The sequence below is a fragment of the Euphorbia lathyris genome, chromosome 4 (genome assembly GCF_963576675.1).
Source record: "Euphorbia lathyris chromosome 4, ddEupLath1.1, whole genome shotgun sequence".
NCBI lineage: Eukaryota > Viridiplantae > Streptophyta > Magnoliopsida > Malpighiales > Euphorbiaceae > Euphorbia > Euphorbia lathyris.
In genome coordinates, this window is record NC_088913.1 from 71,446,619 (window position 1) to 71,462,952 (window position 16,334).

General features: G+C 33.5%; 2 protein-coding genes across 5 annotated transcripts; one reads left to right on the forward strand and one right to left on the reverse strand.

Annotated features, from left to right (window-relative positions):
• Positions 1 to 1,293: 1,293 nt before the first annotated feature.
• On the forward strand, positions 1,294 to 4,455 carry LOC136225924 (uncharacterized). Of its 4 annotated transcripts, none has more exons than XM_066014090.1 (6): positions 1,294 to 2,949; positions 3,064 to 3,150; positions 3,244 to 3,306; positions 3,430 to 3,531; positions 3,918 to 4,149; positions 4,232 to 4,455. In XM_066014090.1, the coding sequence occupies exons 1-6, from the start codon at positions 2,872 to 2,874 to the stop codon at positions 4,342 to 4,344; spliced, it is 675 nt and encodes a 224-aa protein (XP_065870162.1). In that variant the 5' UTR covers positions 1,294 to 2,871; the 3' UTR covers positions 4,345 to 4,455. The 4 variants fall into 4 exon arrangements, with proteins under 4 accessions (XP_065870162.1, XP_065870163.1, XP_065870164.1 ...); XM_066014091.1 differs by having other exon boundaries at positions 3,921 to 4,149; XM_066014092.1 differs by having other exon boundaries at positions 3,244 to 3,288.
• A 453-nt stretch (positions 4,456 to 4,908) lies between these two features.
• Positions 4,909 to 7,946, reverse strand: LOC136225925 (protein FIZZY-RELATED 3). Its single transcript, XM_066014095.1, has 6 exons — positions 7,167 to 7,946; positions 6,865 to 6,987; positions 6,355 to 6,459; positions 5,730 to 6,269; positions 5,471 to 5,602; positions 4,909 to 5,373 (listed from the first exon to the last, which is right to left on the reverse strand). The coding sequence occupies exons 1-6, from the start codon at positions 7,671 to 7,673 to the stop codon at positions 5,320 to 5,322; spliced, it is 1,461 nt and encodes a 486-aa protein (XP_065870167.1). The 5' UTR covers positions 7,674 to 7,946; the 3' UTR covers positions 4,909 to 5,319.
• Positions 7,947 to 16,334: the final 8,388 nt, after the last annotated feature.

Genomic DNA, 16,334 nt, shown 5'->3' on the forward strand with positions numbered 1-16,334 from the left:
AGTGAATGTTAGAGACTTTATAATACTTTAGTTAATTTTATTTGGCACTAAACTTTCATTTCAATTCTTTTATTATTTTTACTAATGGTTAGAAACCGAAATAAAAGGTTAACCGACCGAATAATTGGTTAACCGATTAGTGGTTAACCGAATTTAATGGACTAGTGTATGGTTATTATATTTAAAAAACCAATGAAATGGTTAACCGACCGAATTAACCTTAATGGACTGGTTAACCGACCACGTGCACCCCTATCGCGAAGGAAGGGAAGCAAAGGAACGCGAGGAAGAGGCTGGAGGAGGCGATGTGATTTTATAAAATCCTGTGCGCCGCTGCGTTTTAGTGATGTTTGCAAAATAATCCATAAACCAAAACGACGCCGTTTTGGTAAAAAAAAAATTTCTTTTTTTTCGGATGAAGGGGGGCAAATGCCCCTTTGACTCCCTAAATCCGCCCCCAATTCACACTTTTACTAGTACGAAGGAAGATACATTCTTTAAAATAACAAGTTTTGATGACAAGAAAATTAAAAAATTAGACTTAGTGGGGAATCTTTACGTTTACTTCACTAACATGACCAAATTAAAGCTCACAATCTTTTGAAACGCAACCTCCCGATCTCCCACTTCATTTAAAACACATAATTTATCTCATCCTAACCATTTGATCATTAAAATCCAGTGGACATGGAGCCCATTCGATACCTCTACCATCTGAGCTATAATTATTTTTTGTAAAGTCTAAATTTTTCTCAAAACTTTGATATCTAAATATTAATTTGAATTAAATTTAGTTTGGTTATCAATTTTAGAAGGGTTAAGGTGTAAATATACCCTTAACGTTTTTTTTTCAGGAGCAATTTTACCCCTAACATCTAATAAAGTGCAATTTTACCCCTAAAGTTTGTAGCCAAAAGCAATTTTACCCATAACTTTGATAATTTGGGTTAATTTTACCCCTATTATAAAACACATATATTTTTGTTCCTTATTTTGCACCAATTGCATATCAATTCGTTCTAAAACAAATGATTTCATGTTTTTTTATAATTTAATAATAGAATTGGAGATTAATATTTTTCCAAAAAAACCCCTGTGGTTTGTTTGTACCAAAAAAAAGGACCGTGGTATACGCCGTTACCCGAAACACGGAAAATGGGTTAACAGTGTTAAAAGTGATGACGTGGCAAAGGGTAAAATTGTCCAAATTAAAATAAAAAAATTAAAATAACAAAAAAAAAAAGAAAATTAAACATAAAGATTAAAAATTAAAAATTAAAATAACAAATTTGTACCACCGTTTTCTTCTTCTCTCTGGCTTCAACTTCTTCTTCTTCTTCTGGGTTTCTTCTTCTCCTTCTTCTGGCTTCTTCTTTTTCTTCGAATGCAAACTACTAACCAGGTCATTTCAATCCTAATCCATATTTCAGAGATTGATTGATTCGTTGATTGAAGATTAACAGCAAACGGTTTTTCAAATACCTATATAGAAGCGGCAACTATGGCGAGAATGGAAGTGAAGAATCCAAACAGTAAATTAACGTACCGGAACGGATTGGAACGGATTGTCGCAGGTCGAAATCACAAGCGGTACAAATCAGGAGACTGAATTGGGATCGACGAGCCTACGGAGATTCCGTCAAAAGCCAATGAAGACGACGAGTGTCGGAGTAGTGCTTATTGGGGTTGAAATTGGGATGTTAGCAATCGATGTGTACTGTGATGACATCAAATTGAATCAGATTGAAGATGGACTTTGTTTCTGGTATTGCGTTACTCTTCTCATCGGATAATTTCTGGTATTGCGTTATTTCTGATATCTGGTACAAAATTTTGGGATAAGAACATGAATAGACTCTGGCTGGACCTTGTTATTGTAGTCGGATCATCGGATAATTTGTCACCGGAGGTGAAACAAGCAGGGATTTTTTTAACAGCGACAACGGAGGTGAAACAAGCAGGGATTTCTGGTATCTGGTATCACCGGCGAAGAAGACGAAGGCCCAAAAGAGTTCCAGATTTCTGGTATAATTAGACTATTATTTCGAATCTTCCGTTGCAGAAGAGTTCCAGATCTTCAACGGCGACAACGGAGAAGAAGAAGAAGGCGGCGAAGAAGAAGAAGGCCCAGACGAAGAAGACCCTGAAGAAGATTTGGGGGGTTTTTTTAATTTTTTTTTAATTTTCATTTTTCTTTTTTGTTATTTTAATTTTTTTATTTTAATTTGGACAATTTTACCCTTTGCCACGTCATCACTTTTAACACTGTTAACCCATTTTCCGTGTTTCGGGTAACAGCGTATATCACGGTTTTTTTTGGAAATCGATGAAACCACATGGGTTTTTTTTGGAATTTACCCTATTTATAAATTCGGTGAATTTTTTGATTTTTTTGTCTAATTCGTACAAAAGACATATAACTTTTTTTATTTTATTTGTTATATTTTTTCACATCCCTATATGTTTGTGATTTGTTACTGATAAAATGACGCACTTGTAAAGTGTAAATACAAAATTCATGATCGATAAGACAGTTTGATGAATTATTTCTCAAATTAACCCAATTTATCAACGTTAGTAGTAAAATTGCTTTTGGCTTCCAATGTTAAAGATAAAATTGCATAATTTTGGACGTTATGGATAAAATTGCTTCTGACCCAAAACGTTAGGGTTATATTTGCACCTTAATCCATTTTAGAATAATTTTGATCCTTTATTCCCGGTTTAGGATACCTAGCTTTCACCCCCAGGCGACCCGGGTTCGAATATTGGCAATGGAAACTACCAATTTTAGTTTATTTTCCCCAGCAAAACCCTTTTTCTGCCTCCCCAGAGACAGACACCCTTCTTCTTTAGGGTTTTAGAGAGAAGATGAGTGGAGCAGGAGCACCTGATTTCTTCTATAGAGAAGCCCAGCGTCTCGGTTATGTAGCTCGTTCAGCTTTCAAGGTTCTAAAACATTCCAAAAAAAAAAACTATTTTTATGCAAGTTATCATCTTTGTTATTGTATCAATTTCTCTCTGCTTAATTCACTTTGTGAAGTAATTTCTTTCCATGTACAGCTTCTTCAGATTCAAAAGCAACACAAACTAATAACTCCAGGTTCCTCTGTTCTTGACCTTGGTTGTGCTCCTGGTGCTTGGCTACAGGTCTTGTTTTTGCCTTCCTATTTCAGAAGAAAATGACTCTTCTTAATTTTAACTTTCCCTTTTTCATTTTGCATAACTTAGTTTTGATTTCAGGTTGCTTGCCAGAGTTTGGGGCCACTAAAGAATGGTGGATCCGTGGTGGGTATTGATCTCAAGGTATCCTTGTTCTTGATTTAAATTATAACGTACAATGAATGCTTGTGAATAGATGTAGCTGTGTAGGTTGAATTGTATGCATTTGGTTGATTGAATTGTAAAATTGTGGAATGTGCAGAGCAGAAGGTGAAGGTTCCTTCCCAACATTGCGATGTTAGGGTTAAAACTATTTGTGCTGATGTGATGAACCTCCCCAAACACCAAGTCAGAGCACTCTCTCCTAAGGTATCTTTCCAGTTATTTAACTATTTTACTAAAGAATCTTGGCTTGATTAAAAATGCCTCTAATCGCTTAAGTTAGGTTTCGAGATTAGTTTATGCAACAAACTTAACTGGGAGATTGATTGATCCATAATGTCCCAGATTAAAGTACTAGCAATTATTCAATCAGATCAGTGAAATCTGACCTGTGTCTAGACTATGTAACTTGAAACAAATCAGGTAAAGTGTCTCTGCTTGTAGCTATGTTCCACTAACTGTATACTCCACATAATGGAATTACTGAAAAGCACCAATCGAGTGGTAAAATTCAAACTTGATTCTTTAGACTGCAGGCTAAGTTTCTGGAATGGAATTACTAATTGGTTGGTTTCGGTTTTTGTATTTTGCAGCAGATGGGATTTTCGGTGATACTATCAGATATGTGTCCGTCAGTTTCTGGAATCACAACAAAAGATGCTGCTTTATCTGTGGAGTTGGGGATGCAAGCACTTGATCTGGCTGTTGGTCAGGCAATGTCTGATGATAGGCCGTTAGATTCTGCTTCGGGTGCAGATAATAATGGTGTGCTGCAAGCCAGAGGAAATCTAGTAATTAAGCTTCTAGAGAGTGAGGATATCCAAGGTGGGAGTGCAGACACGTATGTCTTTGCAAATAAATAACATATTGACATATTTCTTACTTCATTTTGGTGGTTGCTTTACAGAACTTATGCGGATATGCAAACCCCTATTTAGAAAGGCATCATGGTTGAGGCCTAAAGCTACAAGATCTTCGTCAAGAGAGATTTATTTGATTTGCCAAGGTCTGCAACTGTAGCAGCTGGTGTTATAACATGCTTAATTTAGCAGCTGTACGCTTTTTAAGTTAAAAGACTAGGTCAGATTGTTATTTTAATTCAATTGAAAAAAATTAGATTTGCCTGTTTCACATTCATTTCATTCTTCTTTCATTGCTGGATCAGCGGGTTCATTTTCTTCGTGTCTATTGCTTTTGTGTTTTTGTTGTTTAAAATCCAACAGCTCATGTTCATTTCGTAACATTAAAGTTCAAATCAAAGAAATCCATAAAAAAGTTAACGAACTGATGACCCCAGAGATAGGTTTTTTAACAATACTTTATGGTCACATGGATAAAAAAAAACAGTCAATAATGTAGTCAAACTTATTAAAATCATCATTTCGTTATTTGGACTTCAATGTATATCACGAAATGAAATTTAGAGGATATGTTTGGGCTATAATCCAACAGCTCATATTCATTTCGTAACTTTAAAGTTCAAATCAAAGAAATCCATAAAAAAGTTAACGAACTGATGACCCGAAGGTAGGTTTTTTATCAATGCTTTATGGTCACGTGGATAAAAAAAAACAGTCAATAATGTAGTCAAACTTATTCAGATCATCATTTCATTATTTGGACTTTAATGTATATCCTGAAATGAAGTTTAGAGGATATGTTAGGGCTATAATTCATGGACCATGGAGAAGCTCCTGGATCAATCAAAAGCTTCATCTCATGGATTCATATGAAAAACACGATATTTGTTAAATTTCTCAACTTTTTTCCCCCTTTATTGCATCTTCTTGGCTCGCAATCAATCTTAACATCTTTTTACACAATTTACTAATCTTATGTTCTTTTTACACTTAACAAATCTCTTCCTAGAGAAGAAGCTCTAAAAACATTGGCACGGCAAAAAATGACATATACATGCGTTATATACCCCTCTCACTTTTTAGTATTTTCTCCATTCACAATATGAAAAACTTCACTTCTGTCTGCAAATCATTGTCAACGAATGTGGGTTCGTCCCAATGACCAAAGGCCTGTTTCTTTGACTGGTGTCTGGGAACATAAAAAAACAGGAAACAAAAAGCTTAATTGCAGCAGTTGAAGATGCAATAATCTGATGTTGTAATCTGTAATACAGTTCCACACTTACCGGTGCTTTCATTGATGGGAAGACATTCCAAAACCGTAGAGTCTCATCTCCTGCTCCAGTTACTATTGTCTGTCCATCTGGCGACATGGCGAGATAGAGCACACGCAAACTATGGCCAGTTAAATTCGCTACCTGATTGAAATGCAAAGAAAACTTAGATTTAGTTCGTTACCTGCTATAAACAATGCAGCATATCTGGGAGAATTTTTATTGGGAAAAAAAAACAGTGCAGATTATATTTCACAGTACAGTCTAATACCTTAGTCAATGATGGATATTTCCACACCATAATTTGATTTTGGGAGTAACCATGGGTGCTGACCAGCTCATTTACATTCTTACTCCATGCTAGATTGCAAACCTGACTCCCAGTGTCAACGTGATTCAATTGATGACCGTTCGTGGTGTTCCAAAAACGAATGCATCGATCTGCAGTTCCACCTCCGGATGCGAGAAGATTACTCTGGTGAGGTGACCAAGTAATAGCCTTGACAGCAGCTGTGTGCTCTGTGAGTTTCAGAATTGGTTGTTGAGAATGCTGGTTCCAAACCAGTAGCTGATTGTCATTTCCACCGGATGCGAGCTCTCTGTCATCACAAGACCACTTTAAGCCACACACTTCAGATTTGTGGCCAACAAGCTTGCTAACATAGTCACTTGAAACACGAAGATCATGGTGAAGTATGTTCCGGTCCCTGCTTCCTGATGACAGTATGCGCGAATTCCATGCCAAGACTCCTGTTCTTGTTTGATGCCCGCCCATGGTCCGAACTCTCTTGCATTGAGTTCCATCCCATATCTGTGTCAGGAAACAATGTTTTCACTTAGTCTAGTTATCATATGACATTACTAATTGAAACAGGATAAAAAAGCTAGATGTGAACCTGAATTTGACCAAGACATGTGCCTATAGATATGTAAGAACCCTCCCTGGTCCATTGCACAGAGCAAACACTATCATTAGGTCCCAGATCACACAACTTTGTCACCTGAAAATGAAAACAAAAGAAATTCAACATCTAAATATCCTTTCACTTTCTTTCCAGTCCCAAATTAGCAACCGATATGACAAAAATTAGGAGCTTAATACATAATTACAGTAATACCTTGCAACTTCTTACCGTTTAGCACCTTGAACTTATCAATTTTGTGCCTATGACACCCTTATTTGCTGATTTGGCATACTTCAAATTTGATCAAACATGTTGGATTTTATTTGAAGTTCGTCAAATAAGAAAATAAGGGTCTTAGAGTCCCAAAATTGATAAGTTCGGGATGATAAACGACAAAAAGTTACAAGTTTAGTGTGTGATAGTTCAAGTATACCAAACGATAAAATGTTATAAGTTTAGGTGTGTAATTGGATCAACTCGAATATCCAATCACAGACTTACTCTGCTGTTTGATGCAGTCCATAGATAAACACAAGTGCCTAATCCAACTGCAAGTACATTCTGTGAAGACCAATCCACAAGATTCAAGTAGAAATCATCTTGAAGTGATGGAGCATCTAAAACCTGCAGCACACAAAACCATCATTAATCAGCCATTTATGCACAGAGACAGATCTAGGAGCTCGGGAGAGGTTGGTCACCGGAAAACTCCATTGAATGTTTGTGCATCTGTCTAACCTCTTTATAGCAAAAATTAACTATGGATCTCTAAAAGGGACATAGAAAAACTGAAGAATCCCTACCTTATGAGGTGTTTTGGGAACTTTTCGTGGAGGTTTAGGAGGTGTAGAAGTCTCAGTAGAAATGCCACTATCATGCCCCAAAATGGAAGGAGAGTAAGGAGAGTTAGGTCCAGAATGATCAGTCTTAAACCTCAACATGTTCTTACTAGGGCTACTCAAAGCAGAACCGCCATGGCCACCTGCAGGAGAAGGAGAGAAAGAGGCAAAATCAGACCCAAAAAGCTCAGATTTCAACAACTTAGAGTAAGCTTCATTGCCTCCTTCTTTAACAGGAGATTCCTTCTCTATAAGTCCAAAAGTATGCAATCTAGAAGAAGATCTGCAAGGAATGAATCTATCGCTACAAGTAGAAGACTTCGATGGCGAAGATAAGCTGGAAATCGTTCGAGGTGAAGCTACACAAGTTATTCGAAAATTAGAACTAGGGATTGTATCCAATCGCAGAGAAGACTCACTCATCCCAGATGGGAGAGTGAGACCGCTCTTTCTTCTCGGTGGTGAATCCATAGCTAGAATATCTGGGATTAATGGGTTTGTGTTGTGATTAGAAATTTTAGAAGATTGTAATGAAAAGTCCTCTCTTTGTTGAAGCAAAGAGAGAGCTTTTCAATGGGGTTTTGATGGAGTTTTGTTTCCTTTTTTCAATTTTGAGCGTGTAGAAGAAGCTGAGCAACGGTCGAATTTTGGGAGGAGCGGATGAGGAGATTGTCGAGCAAAAAGAAAATATGTGCTGATTGTGAAGTTGCTTTTTATATTTTGGGACAGATTCCAACGGTCAAAATTTAGTACGAAGATGAAGAAAGACGAAGCTTACTGTATACGGATGATTGTTTCGTTTCTTCTTAATTAACGAAACTAGCCGTTGCAAATAATTTAAAACATTTAAGCTTAATACATATTTATACCTTTAAACTTGGTAAGTTTTACTATTGGCACCCTGAACTTTTTAAATAACCTATCACATATTTATACCTGGAATTAAAAACCTGACACACACCTATAGTTGGTTTTAAAAACTTATCACACACTTAAAATTGGCTCATTCAGACCTCTTGCATACAAAATCGTTGATCTCTCATATTTGATAGACGAGATTGCTATACGTGATATAGAAAAAAAAAGAGCGTATTAGTTTGTTTTGTATGTCACCTCATATGTAAAGATGGCAGATCAACAATTTTATGTAAAGGATGTCCGAATGAACCAATTTTAAGTGTGTGGTAGGTTTTTAAAACTAACTATAAGTGTGTAATATGTTATTTAAAAAGTTGATACCAATAGATAAAACTTATTAGTGTAAATATACATTAAGTTTTTTTTTTTAAGAATAAAACTCCTAAAGTTAGTATTTCGATGATAATAATACACTTTATATCATTAATACAAAGTTTTTTTTGAGGGAATAATTAATATAAAGTTTAAATGCGTGATATCCATTTTAAACATAAAAAGTGGGCCTACTTTTAATTGTTAGCCCATTAAAATTTTCTTTTCCAAATAAATCGAAATTAAGGATTTATAGTAGGTATTTCATGAACCAAATTACTTCAATTATAGTAGATAAAATTAAAAAATTACTTCAATTACGGCATGATTATTATCTTTTTTTTAAAGAAGGTATAATTATTATCAAGATCTCAAATTGTTAAGAATTAACTCCATAAATAATTTTCTAAAAAAAAAACTTTATAAATACATATTGAATTTAATAGTAATTATATATAGAAAATAAGAATACATTATATTAAATTAAATCGAAATCGAAAGTTGACAAAAAGAACACATATTGTCCCTTAATAATAATATAATAAGTTACAAATTTAATCATAAGGTTACTGAGTTGAGTGGATTTAGCCTCAGCATAAAAAATAACAAGACAATTTACATTAACTAGACAATGAAATTTCAAAACACAAATGAGTTTCTTTTTTATATTAACATAAAATGTGTAATTTCATATTTTATTGGAAGGTGGGAATGTTAGATGTTAAAGGGTAGTCAAAATATAAAAATACACATTGATAACAACCCAAATTATTCTTGAATAAGGGAAAATTAATAGAAATAATGGCAAACCATTATTCCTTCTAAAAGAGATATTTATGCATGATTAATGTGGAATTAATGATAATTAATGCAGGACTAATGCAGGGGTGAATATGAAAATAATGATGAAAAGGAAGGAGTCTCTATATTATGTCACACCACGTGGACCATGGCGAGATACGCCATAACGAGATACGCCCGATGAGAGCGAGTAGTGGAGACCCGCCATAGCTCTCAATGAGAGCGTACATACGCCTTGATTCCAAGATGAACTAAGAATTCCATAAAGAGACATTGCATCGTACATGATATTTGTCAACAAAGGTCAATGCAAATAGTCTTTCACTATGAAGTCAGTTCCATGGATCAAGCCATTGATCCCCAATGATGAAAAAGATAAGTTTCCTCCCATTTCTTATTCCATTTTTAATTAAAGAAAATTGAGATCCCTCACTCTTATAAAATGCTATGAATATCATTACATGTTATTATGATAAATCTAATAAATTATGAAAGATAAAGTAATAGATACAAATCTTTCATTAAATCTTGCATGCTCAATATGCCTTATATTTTTATGCATGACGAGTATAATATGTCATTATCATTGAATTAGTACAAGATGCATGTATAAGATCCGTAATATTGGAATTTTATAAAAAAATTCATCCATTCAAGGTGATTTTATCACTTAATATTAAGATATCATAAAAGACTCGTGTAATAACAGATGATTTAGATCTGATTAGTCTTTTGGATGAACATGCATATAACTATTAGAAGAAATTACAAAAAAATCATATTTGGTTTTTCTTGTACAATTCACCATCTATGTATGACTTTTCTCATATATAGTACTTTTAATATCAGAAATTCATATTTTTGAATATTATTTTGTCAAACAGTTATTTCATTCCCTTTTTTACAAGGATATGTTTATTCATAATAAAAATTGTTTATCTGACATTGTTAGAATTTCTTTTACCAACGTAAGATATTGAATCTATTTGTGATTATCATGTAATTGTTCCTAACTATTAAAGTCATTATGGGCTGATGAATTACCGAATTGGATAATCGAAACTTTCATACCCTGAGCTAACTACAAAATAGTGCAAGTGTCAGTTTCGGATCAGAACATTAATTTATGCAAAATTCTTAGGGTATACATGACAGTTCCTTAGGCTCTGCTTGGATGGGGGTTAGAGGAGGTTCATTAAAGGAAGGTTATTTTCCTAACCCTGCTTGGGAATGAGTTTAAATGGAGGTTATTTTTCTAACCTTGTCTAACCTTGCTTGGCTAGGAGTTTAAGTTTAAATGAGGGTTAAATAAGGGTTAAATGGAGGTTCAAAAACCTTGAAATAACCTCAATTTCAGTCCCACCAAATTGGTGGGATCTGGAAGTTCTATAAATAATCTCCCCTCCCTTTCCTTCCCTTCCCTTCCCTTCCCTTACTTTAATGAACCTTGTGAAACCTTCATCCAAGCAGACCCTTAGAGATTGTTTGGATGATAGTATATGAAGGTAGGTGATGATAAATTTTGAGCAATTTTCTTTACACCCCAAATTGGAGGAGAATCATGGTACATGTATTTTTCTTCCAAAATTACCCTTTGTATTTATTTTATTTATACAAATGAAATGATATAAGAGTAATTTCATATATAACTATATTTGTTTAATTACACTTCATCCAAACAAGGCATTAATGATCTCTGAATGCCATTAATGCATGGATGCACAATGTTGATTGCAAGTAAATAGCAACTATGTAAGATAGCTTACCCAATATAGAATGTCATAACTTTTATGATGTTTAAAATAAATATGTTATCTTGGATAGTAATGCGCATTGAAATACAAAAGGACATTGTTCTTAAACCATTCTCATTATGGTTATTTTTTAAGAATTTATTATGATATTTATGTGCAATAGTAATCTTTATGATTATGACCGTTATATGTAGTATTATTAACACAAGCATGAATAAAATTCTATTATGAATTTGTTTGACAAATAATATTTACTCGGTTTTATCCTTTGACTAAGTTCATTCTAGAGTCAGGGACCAACGTAAAGGAATTACTAAATTGATTCCAAGATGAACTAAGAATTCCATAAAGAGACATTGCATCGTACATGATATTTGTCAACAAAGGTCAATGCAAATAGTCTTTCACTATGAAGTCAGTTCCATGGATCAAGCCATTGATCCCCAATGATGAAAAAGATAAGTTTCCTCCCATTTCTTATTCCATTTTTAATTAAAGAAAATTGAGATCCCTCACTCTTATAAAATGCTATGAATATCATTACATGTTATTATGATAAATCTAATAAATTATGAAAGATAAAGTAATAGATACAAATCTTTCATTAAATCTTGCATGCTCAATATGCCTTATATTTTTATGCATGACGAGTATAATATGTCATTATCATTGAATTAGTACAAGATGCAATGTATAAGATCCGTAATATTGGAATTTTATAAAAAAATTCATCCATTCAAGGTGATTTTATCACTTAATATTAAGATATCATAAAAGACTCGTGTAATAACAGATGATTTAGATCTGATTAGTCTTTTGGATGAACATGCATATAACTATTAGAAGAAATTACAAAAAAATCATATTTGGTTTTTCTTGTACAATTCACCATCTATTTATGACTTTTCTCATATATAGTACTTTTAATATCAGAAATTCATATTTTTGAATATTATTTTGTCAAACAGTTATTTCATTCCCTTTTTTACAAGGATATGTTTATTCATAATAAAAATTGTTTATCTGACATTGTTAGAATTTCTTTTACCAACGTAAGATATTGAATCTATTTGTGATTATCATGTAATTGTTCCTAACTATTAAAGTCATTATGGGCTGATGAATTACCGAATTGGATAATCGAAACTTTCATACCCTGAGCTAACTACAAAATAGTGCAAGTGTCAGTTTCGGATCAGAACATTAATTTATGCAAAATTCTTAGGGTATACATGACAGTTCCTTAGGCTCTGCTTGGATGGGGGTTAGAGGAGGTTCATTAAAGGAAGGTTATTTTCCTAACCCTGCTAGGGAATGAGTTTAAATGGAGGTTATTTTTCTAACCTTGTCTAACCTTGCTTGGCTAGGAGTTTAAGTTTAAATGAGGGTTAAATGGAGGTTCAAAAACCTTGAAATAACCTCAATTTCAGTCCCACCAAATTGGTGGGATCTGGAAGTTCTATAAATAATCTCCCCTCCCTTTCCTTCCCTTCCCTTCCCTTCCCTTCCCTTACTTTAATGAACCTTGTGAAACCTTCATCCAAGCAGACCCTTAGAGATTGTTTGGATGATAGTATATGAAGGTAGGTGATGATAAATTTTGAGCAATTTTCTTTACACCCCAAATTGGAGGAGAATCATGGTACATGTATTTTTCTTCCAAAATTACCCTTTGTATTTATTTTATTTATACAAATGAAATGATATAAGAGTAATTTCATATATAACTATATTTGTTTAATTACACTTCATCCAAACAAGGCATTAATGATCTCTGAATGCCATTAATGCATGGATGCACAATGTTGATTGCAAGTAAATAGCAACTATGTAAGATAGCTTACCCAATATAGAATGTCATAACTTTTATGATGTTTAAAATAAATATGTTATCTTGGATAGTAATGCGCATTGAAATACAAAAGGACATTGTTCTTAAACCATTCTCATTATGGTTATTTTTTAAGAATTTATTATGATATTTATGTGCAATAGTAATCTTTATGGTTATGACCGCTATATGTGGTATTATTAACACAAGCATGAATAAAATTCTATTATGAATTTGTTTGACAAATAATATTTACTCGGTTTTGTCCTTTGACTAAGTTCATTCTAGAGTCAGGGACCAACGTAAAGGAATTACTAAATTGATTCCAAGATGAACTAAGAATTCCATAAAGAGACATTGCATCGTACATGATATTTGTCAACAAAGGTCAATGCAAATAGTCTTTCACTATGAAGTCAGTTCCATGGATCAAGCCATTGATCCCCAAGGTAAGTGAATATAGCTTTTATGTCTTATAACAATCTTTTAATAATGGACAAGATATGCCCCACTTCTGGAGTTCTTTCAGTACTAACCCACAAGTACAAGGGAATCGCTAATACTACAACCAGCGCCAAACACTGGCATGAAAAGTAAAGCTCAACCCAGAGAGGTGTACATTCAAAGTCACTTCAGAAAAATTCCTTGACTACGTCATTAGCCAAAAAGGAGTTAGAGCAAATCTAGATAAAGTAAAAGCCCTACAAGGAAAATGGCGAAAAGAGCGCCTAAATAAAAGCCCTGCGAGGAGAAAGGTGAAAAGAGCGCCTAAATGAAAGCCCCACAAAGGGTGAGAAAGATCCAGAGGTTGAATGGACGGATTGTCACGTCCGTGAATAAATTTCTAGAATTTATATTTTGATATTAGTATATATTATAATTATTAGGTGTGTGAAGTTAATTTGGTGCTATAGGAAAAATTTGGGGTTAATTTGATGGGTTTATGTATAAATTAAAAGTTTAAGGTAATTATTAAAAGATTATATAAAGATGGAGGACCAAACTGGATATTTACCAATATGGATTTCCATATCTGCGAAGAGGTGGGGAGATGGATCATTATCTGTTTCTTTTTTTTTTTCTTTTCTCTGCTTCTTTCATTCTTCGTAAATTTTATCGTTCTTCGACCGTTTCTCCACCGTTTCTTTGATTTACGGAGATTCGACCGTCCGAATCATTTGAAATTGGAACCATAGTATCCTTATACATAGATCTAAGTCCTAGCCAAAGAGTTTTTGAGTTTCGGCAGTGTTTGGAAGGAAATGGCTTAGACAGAGTTTAGAGGCGAATTGAACGGGTTTGTGGTCTTGAATTAGTAGCCAAGGTAAGTAACTATCACCTATATGTTGAGTTTTAGGTATACATATATATATATAATCAAAGAATTTTCAAAAATTGATATTTTAGGGTTATGCAGGAATTTTATAAAATTGAGGTTTTTCACGATTTTGCTTTTTATTGTGAATTTATGGTTCAAATGAAGCTATTGATTATGCTTCTATGTGAATTTCAGATTTTACTTGATTATGTTGATTTAAGGCTTAATTTGGTTGATTTACATATATACATATATGTTTTTGGTTTCAATATATCTCTATATTGAACAAAATGAATTTGATGATTTCTTACGAATTGTTTTTGGATTGAGAAATCTGTTGCGGTTATTGTTGTTATTATTTTGGGTTGAAGTCCAAATATGATTTTTATGATACAAAAGGGCTAATTGAAGCCAAATGATTTTTGGTTATCAAATAGTTTGGAATTTGATTGTTTTTGAGCACGTTATGATTTTATGATTTTATATCCATCGGGAGTTATCCGGATCGGTGGTTCCATATTTGAAGACCATGTTCAGTGAGGGACATGGCCTGTGTACACAGTCTGAAGACCTATTGGGTATGGCAGTGAAGTGTTGGGTAAGACCATATGGGATAGGCAATGTTAAGAGACATCTCGCTTATATATGTGGTTATGGATTGATACTTAAGGGGAGAAACTCGAGGATGGATACAATGTTTTAAGTTCATTTGGATTATGTTTTCGGTTATGATTGATTTTGATATAAGGTTTTACGTTTGATTATATACGAGTTGGTTTGAGAAAACACTTATTTGATTACCATATTTTATAAGGTTTTGAACTCAAGAATGAATACAAGATTATATATATTTTTGGATTTTGGTTTAATCCTTTGACTATATTATGACTTTACGTTTTGAGTATATTTTTATCAGGTTTTGATTAAATCCCTTTATAAATGTATATATATAGCTATGTTAAATAAAGTTGGTTTTTATAGCTGATAGTTTCTTACTGAGATTTTTGTCTCACGTTTTTAAATGTTTTAATGGTTTTAGGTGAGAAAGTACATGATATAGAGAAGGTTACCGACCGTTTAGGCGGGGTTTGGAAGTTGGCTGCTTATTGTGAGAATTATGGTTAGAACTTTGGCAGTTCAATTGTAATATAATGGCGTTGGATAATTTGGAAACTCTTAAGTATTGATTACGATCTTTTTATTTCACGCCCGATGCCGATTGAGGTCGTCTAGGGTCGGGTGTGACAGTTTTGGTATCAGAGCTCTAGGTTAAATTCTTCGGACTTAAGGTTGATAGTAATTGAGGAATATCGATATTTGGTGATAGCTAAGAAATAATCGATAGTAATTGAGGAATATGGATATTTGGTGATAGCTAAGAAATAATTTGGAATTTTTCGAGGATTGAGTAACTAGCTAATGAGGTGTAAAAATGAGTTTTGATGGTTAGCAATATCTAGGTGTATGAAAAATAGTAACTTCTTTGATATTTGGTGATATGGGTTATGAGTACATTATAACTTTGAGCTAGAGATATAGAGAATTGTCTATATAGGTGCTGCTGAAAAATCAGATTCGAACCTGAATCTTGTGATGCATTTTTCGACTAGATATAGGTTGAATCTGTCATGGAGTCCTAAATGGAAGTTCTTTATTATTATCTTACGTTTCCAGGTGTTTTTGAATCGCCTTAATCGGACTCCGTATGAAAAAGTTATGCTGGAAATGACATATGTTGGTCATTTTAGCTTTCAACCAGAATTTGGTTTTTGTTTGATTTTTCTCCTTAGTATAACTTGGAATTGATATTTGAGCGATTAATAGTTGGCTGAACAATATACGTATCTCAGATGTGAAGTAAGGTTATGAGACTTTGAAATGATATGATGAGTTTTGCAGATAATCTATATGTGATTAAGAACGTGAAAATGTGGAGATGTCAATTAATTGTTTTGGAGGTTGATTAATTGGAGATTATGATAGGAGTTGAATAAGTTATGGAATCTTAAGTTGAATAAATGATCTCCGAATTCAAATGCAGATCTATTGTTGAACTTTATCAGATTGAGGTTTAGAATTATTGAGAGTTATATAAATGATGTTTAGAGAGATACCGATGGTAGTGATCAATGAAAAGTAAAGTGGGAGAATATATTTGATGTTTGAGGAAATAATTAAGATATGAATTTTGAGGACAA

Bases quoted from the DNA above. Each gene is read 5' to 3' on its own strand.
- LOC136225924 (XM_066014090.1), top strand. From the start codon at position 2,872: ATGAGTGGAGCAGGAGCACCTGATTTCTTCTATAGAGAAGCCCAGCGT. The intron at 2,950-3,063 runs GTTCTAAAACAT...TTCCATGTACAG, and splicing joins TAGCTCGTTCAGCTTTCAAG to CTTCTTCAGATTCAAAAGCA. The intron at 4,150-4,231 runs GTGGGAGTGCAG...GTTGCTTTACAG, and splicing joins AGAGAGTGAGGATATCCAAG to AACTTATGCGGATATGCAAA.
- LOC136225925 (XM_066014095.1), bottom strand. From the start codon at position 7,673: ATGGATTCACCACCGAGAAGAAAGAGCGGTCTCACTCTCCCATCTGGG. The intron at 6,270-6,354 runs GTTCACATCTAG...TTCCTGACACAG, and splicing joins CATGTCTTGGTCAAATTCAG to ATATGGGATGGAACTCAATG. The intron at 5,603-5,729 runs GTATTAGACTGT...CATTTCAATCAG, and splicing joins AATATCCATCATTGACTAAG to GTAGCGAATTTAACTGGCCA.